The 9,224-nt window shown below is 36.4% G+C and overlaps 1 protein-coding gene across 1 annotated transcript; it reads right to left on the bottom strand.

Moving 5' to 3' along the window:
* LOC113644783 (opsin-5-like) lies at window positions 1–6,069 on the bottom strand. Its single transcript, XM_027149889.2, has 4 exons — window positions 5,073–6,069; window positions 2,917–3,210; window positions 2,486–2,811; window positions 1–1,759 (listed from the first exon to the last, which is right to left on the bottom strand). The coding sequence occupies exons 1-4, from the start codon at window positions 5,140–5,142 to the stop codon at window positions 1,424–1,426; spliced, it is 1,026 nt and encodes a 341-aa protein (XP_027005690.1). The 5' UTR covers window positions 5,143–6,069; the 3' UTR covers window positions 1–1,423.
* Between the last annotated feature and the right edge of the window lie 3,155 nt (window positions 6,070–9,224).

Here is a 9,224-nt window from a genome sequence, read left to right as displayed (position 1 = left end):
CAACAAAGAACAAAGAAAGCTAATTGTATATCTAAATGATGTATTTACACAGAATGGAGGAACACTGTGCTGCCCTCCTTTAGCATTGTTTGCTGCAATCAATAATAATTTCGCAATTATTGCATCACTGGAGGGGGATAGTCAATTTATTCATTATTATCCAAGCAATTTGTATGGCTGTTATAGAAAGGGATGAACTTCAATTTAATTCTGAAATCTAATTCTTTTATAATTCACAGTGGTTATTTTATGTAGCCTGTTATTTAGACCACTTTAATTACTGTCTATCAAATAGCATTCCTGATGATGCATCAAGCAGAATATGTTCAATATCTTGCAAAAACTGTTCCAACAAAGTATGCTAAAGCCAGGAATAATTTTTTGACCTGAAAATATTTCCTTTTGTATCATTTTCACACAGCACTAACAATGTAAAAACAATTTAATACAATGCTAAGAACACATTTTATATATATTGTATGTCTAGCTAATTTTGCTGTTTTGTTATAGATTAGAGATTAGTAAATGTTTTATGTAACCTGCATAACAATCCAATTTAATGAAATTAAATTGGTGAGCATACTGACAATAACAAAGTGGACGCATTCGCTTAACAGGTAAGCTAAAGACTTTTCACATTGTAAACACAATAACTGCAAGCAACAATTATGCATGTATGTATGTTTTTACATATACTTATGTGCATATACGTGTACGTATCTTTCTACATATACTTATGTGTTGAATTACAGCTTATTTCCTGCTCTGTCAAAGTAAACCATGTTAAAAGAATTACAAAATGACATGAATCCAAGTAGTGTTTGGTCAAAGTACAACATGTACTCACATTTATAACATTCAGTTTATAAGAGCTGCTAAAATAATTGCATATCTCTCAGTGAAAAGCCAACACTACCCTAATAGAAAAGACACAAACCCAATAATCAAATCACTTGATCAAACTGTTTCTCCAGTACTCCACAATACATCTTATACATTTGCTAGAACAAACATGTCACCAAAAATATATATATTTTTATGATTATTTTTGGATCCAGTGTCAAGAACAAAATCGATGACTATCAATAATTATACAATACAGATATCCAAAATCATGCAGAAAGAAATGAGAACAAAGATTGTATCACTGACAAATAAAAATTATTCCTTACAAATAAAGAGTGAATTATATTTAGAATATTTCACCCATAGTCCTAAATATTATTAGAATTGAAATTACTCTTCCAATGATGTTAACTTATGTGATGGCTAGTTAATTAAACTTCAGTATAACCAAAATATAACCAAAACTTAAACAAGCAGACATACAGGCAAATTAATAAAACACAAAAGCAGTACATGGAAAAAGAAATCCCAGAGTTATGAATATTGTATAGGCATGAATTGTGTAACATCATCTGTCTCAGTGCTTTTCAACCAACTGCTCCATCTGTAGCTCTTCTTTGACTGTGGTTTCTTTACACACCATGTAGATTTTATTCTCTGTGAGGTTTGACTTAGAGCCATGATGTGCCTGGGCTTTATTGCATGCCTTTAGAAACTGATTCACCTCCTGTTTAAAAGACTTGCTAAAGATGTAATAGATTAGTGGGTTGTATACAGTGGAAGTCTTGGCAAAGAGGCAGGGCAACATACTGACAAAGGGTGTGATGGGAGAAGTTGAGTAGATCGACCATAAACTCACTATCCCATAGGGAGTCCAACAACCAATGAAACCAGCGCTGATTAGAATAGAAATCTACAAGAGAGATATTAAAGAAGTTTTTTTTTATGTACTTTATATACAGTTTATTTATCATGCACAGTACTTTTCTATGCAGACATTTGCACTTGACCTCACAGGCCAAGGGTGAATAATAGGGATATCCTACAATATTAAACATTTGAGTGGAAAGTGATTAATGTGATTTTTGTGTTTATAGACTTATGTGAACCCATCAATAGATCCCAGCCCTGAGTATCAATCATATATTTTAAGATCAGGTTATAATCATGTTACATAATAATGAAGTAAATATTTAAATGTGGTACCAATACAATTAATATACACTTACTGTATGAGGTAAACCAATATGAGGAAAACCAATACATCTGCACATTCATGTATTTGTCTAATCAGCCAATCACCTGGCAGCAGCACAATGAATAAATAAATGAGCTTTCACTAATGTTCACAACAAACAGTATACAGAAAAAAGAGTGATCTCTGTGACTTTGATTCTGGTATCACATGGGCTGGTTTGAGTAATTCATAAATGACATCCTCAAACCAGCCCTTCTGATACCAATATCCATTAACTGAAGCTCAGATCTGCATGATCGTTGTATTGCTCTGTGGCCACATGATCAGATGATTAGATAACTGCATGCATATTCAAGTGTACAGGTTTTCATATTAAAGTGGATGGTGAGTGCAGATATAATTTGAAATAAAACATCTAATTTACATTACTATATAACTCACCAACATGATTCGGCGCTGCATTTTAACTTTTTTCTGGGTGACGTTGCCATTCTGTAGAGACTTGTAGGAGTAATGGAGTTGGAGGGTGATGCCAAAGTAGCAGCAAACAATGATGATGGCTGGGATGGCCAGGTTCATAGTAAACATGCTGATAACAAAGGATGGGCTGTGCTCCTTCATTTCTGCCCAGGCCAGTGTGCAGGACAGGCCGAAGGGCTCGGGGCCATACATGCCCCAACCGATCAAAGGAAACATGGCCCATAAGAATGCATACAGCCACGTGCCTGCCAACAACATCTGCACCGTCCTTTTTTTAATTTTCTCTGCTAAACACACAAACACACATACACTAATGAATGAAGGGTCAAAAGCACAAATTTCCAAGTTGCATACAGTAGTCCAAATTAAGAATGGATTCCTGCAGTACTCACATTGAGACTGTAGCGTCATAGATGCAGAGAAGCGCACTACAGCCATGACTGTCAGGGTTGCCATGCTGGCTACCCCAAAGAAGAATCCCATCCAGCCATAGTAAATACAGGTGGCATCACCCCCTAACCAGGAATGATTCCACGATGAAGCTACAGACAGAGGGTACATAGACACTGCTGCACCAAGATCTGTCACTGCCAGATTCACGCTGAGAAACTCTGGGGGCTTCATCTGAGATGATCTCTTATATGCCATGAAAAGGACCAGGAGATTCCCCACAATGGACAAAATAGCTAAATGTGACACAAAAGAAAGAAAGAGCAAGGGTTCTATTTGTTACAATGAAATTGGCAAACAGGCCACATATATAAAGATATTTTTTATTATTTATAGTTACTAAAACATTGAAACAGCCTTTAGATGGCCTCTAATTGTCTGTTGGACCTCATTCTTTCTACAGTATATGGATAGATTATTTCTTACAACCTTGTGTCACTCAATAATATTAAGGCATGTGATGTACCCTGTCAAGATAAACTTGGCGGAACTCTTCATTTTAGTTTTAGCTTGAAAATCCTAATCTCCTCTTCCTCTGTATCCTTGAACATTCTCTATTATTACACTCTCAATTCACATGACCTTCTATTATACCCTTATCATTCCTTTTTATGTCTGTTTTTCTATGTGTCTTTTCATGACCAGTCATTCTGTTTGAAAAGTTCAGCCAGCCACAGCTTCCATTGAATGCCTACACACTGACCTAATCTGATTCTCTGTCCTTGACAAACAAGGACTGTATTTTGAATACCTGGACATGGACTCTATATCACTGCTATGTATTAGACCTTTGACAGTGTTTCATATCGACAAGTTACAGCACATGACAGTCAATCATTACAGAGATAATTTTACATATATTGTGTAATATTCACATACATATCTTAAATTACCAGAACAAGCACAGACTGATGAATTCTAGAAAATCAAGATACACACACACACACACACACACACACACACACACACACACACATATATATATATATATATATATATGTGTGTGTGTGTGTGTGTGTGTGTGTGTGTGTGTGTATATATACACTGCGATATATATTTATGTATATATATACACACACATACACACACATATATATATATATATATATATATATATATATATATATATATATATATATATATATATATATATATATACCAACTTTTTTATTACACTTCTAAGGGCTATGAAATACAAACAAACACACTGATCGAAATTGAATCAGAAAAAATACATGAGAGATATTTGATAACACTCAAATAAGCTATGTGCCAAAAAAAAAAACACCATCACACCACCTCCACCAGCCTGTTGACTGTTGACACAAAGCATGTCCATAAATTCGTGCAAAGACTGACCTTATTATCTGTGCCCCTCAGGACAAATTAAGATTCATCAACCAGGCACACTGCAGCCTCAGCTTTCTGCTCTGGGCTGACAGAAATGAAATCTGACATTGGTCTTCTGCTGTTGTAGCCTTGTGCATTCTGAGATGCTTTTCTGCTCACCACAATTGTACAATCTGATTAACCTCTCTCATCAACAAGGTATTTCCATCTACAGAACCACTAAGTGGCCCCTTTTCTTTAGTCTAGTATAGAAATACTCAAACAAGCCTATCTGGCACAATTATAACACAAACAAAATCACTGCGATTCTATTTCCCTATTTTAATGGCTGATGTAAACAGATCTAGATCATTTTATTAATTGTAATGCCACATAATAATAATTGCATGATTGGCTTGCAGGTGTTTCTTATAAAGTGCTCAGTGTATGTAATGTAATGAATGTAATTTTGTACGTTGCTCTGGATAAGAGCGTCTGCCAAATGCTGTAAATGTAATAAATTATATATATATTACTTAAACACTATCTCATCAGATGCAAGAACTTATATATATATATATATATATATATATATATATATATATATATATATATATATATATATATATATATATATAAATCGAATATATAAAATATAAAATGCATACTGCTGACAATAAAAATAAAATAAAATAGTAAAATAACTTGCTACCTCAGATGTGTATTTGATAGACACTTTAATTGAATAGTAACTGAAGTTGTACTGTACCTATCAGCAGCAGAAAGGAACCGGCTCCATAATCCACCGCGGGAGAAAGTTTGGAAGAATAGACATCCATTAGGAATTGGATTGTTTTGTTTTGCCACAGCGTGTAAAACCAGACTGAAGCCAGCAGATCTATGTGATTATCCAGTATAGTGTCATTCGCGAACAGCTCGACTCTCTTTTAGGCGAAGATTGAGAGCCGACTCTTTAATGATTCTCTTGGAGACATTCTCTACTGAGTCTTGTGTCTTCACCAGATGTGCGGAGCCAGTTTGATTGGGTAGTGCGCGCGACACTGCGCGCTTGTGTGTGTGCGTGTGCGTGTGAGTGTGTGTGTGTGTGTGTGTGTGTGTGTGTGTGGGTGTGAGTGTGTGTACTTGTGTGTGTGTGTTTGTGTGTGTGTGTGTGTGTGTGTGTGTGTGTGTGTGTGTGTGTGTGTGTGTGTACTTGTGTTATGCGCAGAACAGCACAACAATATCACATTTGAGAAAGTAAATTTTAAAAGTAAAAATGGGTTTTAAGTGGAAAAAACACCTTTTTGAATCGAGGCTGTAGTAAGATTGTATCGCACTGCTGACCTACAAAGATGGTGTAAGATGTGGACCAGCAACTTCAGCTAATGTTCACATCAACCCTCAGATTGGGGAGACATATGATCTGTGGCCAGAAGTGCCATGTTGTTGTTGAGAGGTTGAATGAGGATATCCAGATAGCAACTCTGCACAACTGTGATGAGTATCTCAGAATGCCCAACACATTCAACAGAAGAAGAGCACATCAAGTTTCACGTCTGTGAGCCGAGAACAGAAAGATGAGTGTTCAGTGAGCATGCAGGATCTTTGCGATCGTTCACAAATCAGTCATTTCAAACTGGTTTCATGAACAAGACAATTAGTTCATCCTTGTTCAGTGGTCTTCCCAATCACTGGATCTGAATCCTGAAGAATACCTTTAGATGTAGAATGGGAGAGTTACAGCCTGCTGGTTACAGCCTGCTGAGTTTTCCTGCTGGCACCACCAACAAAAGTTTCAGAGGGAAACCTGTGAGACAATTTATATTAATGAAATTATTATTTAAGACAAATGATGAATCCCAAAATGAATGAATCTTGTGTGTGAGGCTAGTAATGAATGACAGGTGAGGTACAATTAAGCCAAAATGTTAATGCCTCATGCTTAATGTTTCTAATTATGAGTGATCATGTTCAGATATTTATTAGAAAACTTCTTTTAGTAGTCGCATCTTTGTGCTGCTGCGTTTGTTAGTATCAGTTAGTGATAATTAGTTTCTTAGATATGTCTATATAAATTGCTTATAGTTGTAAATTATTGTAGTATATTTATACTATATAAATATAAGTCAAGTCAGAAAGCTTTTATTGTCATTTCAACCATATATAGCTGTTGCAGTACACAGTGAAATGAGACAACATTTCTTCAGGATCATGATGCTACATAAGACAAACACAGAGCTATTAGGACTTAGTAAGTAGTCCTAGCCACATAACCTGGTGCAAACAGAGCAGGACCGTACAGGACAGGACAGGACAAAAGACAGTGCAAACAGAAAATACAAGACAATACACAAAAGCAGCACAGACCAGTGTAAATACTGTATGTTCAACAATATTACATGTGCAGAAATACTATTATAGAAGTAGTATTATAGCAGCAGTTACACGAGGTAATGTAAAGTGTTATGCAAAACAGCAATCGACTGAAATGTGAGACAGCATGTGCAAAGAGCAATAACAGTGCAAAACAGCATGTAAACAGGTTGATGGATTTATAATGAAAGTGTGTGTATTTGGTGTAGGTCTCTGCAGACCATACAGTTGATGTGCGTGTGAATGTTGTGCTCAGTGCAGTTCAGTTTCATTAAGGAGTCTGATGGCTTGTGGAAAGAAACAGTTACACAGTCTGGTCGTGAGGGCCCGAATGATTCGGTACCTTTTTCCAGACAGCAGGAGGGTGAAGAGTGTGTGATGGGTGTGGGGTCATCCACAATGCTGTTGGCTTCGCAGATGCAGCGTGTGATGTAAGTGTCCATGATAGAGGGAAGAGAGACTTCAATGATCTTCTCAGCTGTCCTCACTATCTACTGCAGGGTCTTGCGATTCAAGATGGTGCAGTTCCTTCATATAACTTCATCAATGAGCAAAAACTTTGAAAAAAAAAAACAAAACAAAAAAACATAGACGTGCTGCAACATGGTATCATACAAATCTGCATCCACCTACACAAGCTTTAATAACAGTACTGTATCTGCACCGGTTGCTATGCAACACCTATGCACGCACGCATAATCAGCCTAACCTGCGACACTTGGCCATCCATCCTTACAAGCCCTAACCTGCGACACCAGAATGTGTCAGGTGTCAGCGATTTATGGACTCGAAATAAAATGAGCTTAGAATAAAAGAAGAAATTCTGGGGAATTGCAAGACAATCAGTTCAAGGGTAAGGAGAAAGCACGAAGGAAAACAAATGGGGCTCACCGTAAAGACAAAAGCATTAAAAGATATCTGATTTTTTGAGAAAGTTGAGAAAGATTTGCCCTATTTTAATATGATGCCTTTAAAGGGTGACTCCAATTGTGAGTTATTTTACTTTTGTGGTGAGATGAAAGCTCCTACAAAGCTGAGCCCACATCCTATCACACAGCAACACTACCCGCACTTGCATTGCTCCCAGTATCAGCATGGGCTCTTCCTAATGAGTAAATCAAAACCACTGGATCCGGGTTATCCCCGCTCTTGCATTTGGTTTCCTTAATCATTTTTCAAGCATGCTTTACAAAACTGGTCCTGTTTATATTAAAGGTGAAGTTTATTTATACTTCCAAACACACAATCTGGCCATTGTACTTGCTTTCAGAGTAGACTGAAATTTCCCCAGGCTTCTGAACCTTTGTGCATTTTTAAAAATTTCACAGATGTTCCTCCTTTCTTGTAGACAAGTTCATGCTGGCTCTTCATTTAATCTAGAGGTTTGGGTCCTGAGAGTGATATCCATGTACACTAGTAAAGTATATAGTAAAGCCTTTGAAATGCAAATACTTATCAGTGAGAGTTTCTAAAATAACCAGCAGGTCTTACAAACCTTTGCACATCCTGTTCATTATTTATAATAGCCTTTGAATTTCTATCTATCTCTTATGTTAAGCTAAATTATTCTCAAAAACATTGGCCTCAGAAATAACAAACCATGGGTTATATTTTATTATGGATGCTCAGGTAGACATTAGGCAGCTTTTCATGCAGTGCCAGAATAATAAAGCAGCATAATTCTATTAAATATTATTGTCCCAAGACAAAATGAATTTAGACCTAATCAAAGGAATGATAATCACAAATTGAAATGCTTAATGAAAGATACAAATGAAAGATGAGTATTTTCCATCATCCAGTGTGTTTTAGAGCCTGTGTCTTTGAATGTCCTCTTTCTTGGTGGTTCAGATCCCTAGATTGATGCCATTTTTGTGCTAATCTTTAAATAACACCAGCTGTATTTATAGGAGAAATGCATATACAAGTTTTTGGGCTTACCATTAGAACGAGTGTTAGAAACAGATATTGCTTTTGACACTATAATCGTTTTAGTCTGTTTATGGTACATTGTGAGACATTTTGAATGAACCCTAAAATTCTATTTAATTTATTTTAAATGCATGAATAAAAGTGATCATTTGAATTAAATCAATGATGCTCATGCTTTTTGGTGATCAATATAGAATGACAAATCTTTGGTGGCCAATGTCATGTTAATTAGCTGCTTTTGGTTGACAAACTCCAAACACAGGCTTCATGTATCATTAACATGTTCAAAGTCACCAGCCTTGTAATTACACACACCTGAGATCTATTACATACAGCCTTTAAATACCCCAGACTTGAATACTGAAGGTCTACCTGCACTACAGCATGGTTTAGTGGTTAATGTTGCTTTGTTACAGAACAGCAGCAGGAGACTATCATAATCAATAATACCTTAAGCCAGCTTACTGACTACTGCATCTATATAACCCTCCTGCCACTCCTCCACATCATGCTCCAGTTCTCATGGAACACTGGGGACCCAGTAAAGTGCAAGAGCTTTCTGCTACAATGCACCCTGTTCTTATCTAGTCAAGAGAGGACTGCTAAGTTCAACAAA

Source organism: Tachysurus fulvidraco, chromosome 16 (genome assembly GCF_022655615.1).
Source record: "Tachysurus fulvidraco isolate hzauxx_2018 chromosome 16, HZAU_PFXX_2.0, whole genome shotgun sequence".
In the NCBI taxonomy this organism is placed as follows: Eukaryota; Metazoa; Chordata; class Actinopteri; order Siluriformes; family Bagridae; genus Tachysurus; species Tachysurus fulvidraco.
The sequence above is the reverse complement of the archived record's forward strand: the minus strand, read 5'-3'. Positions and strand labels throughout refer to the sequence as shown.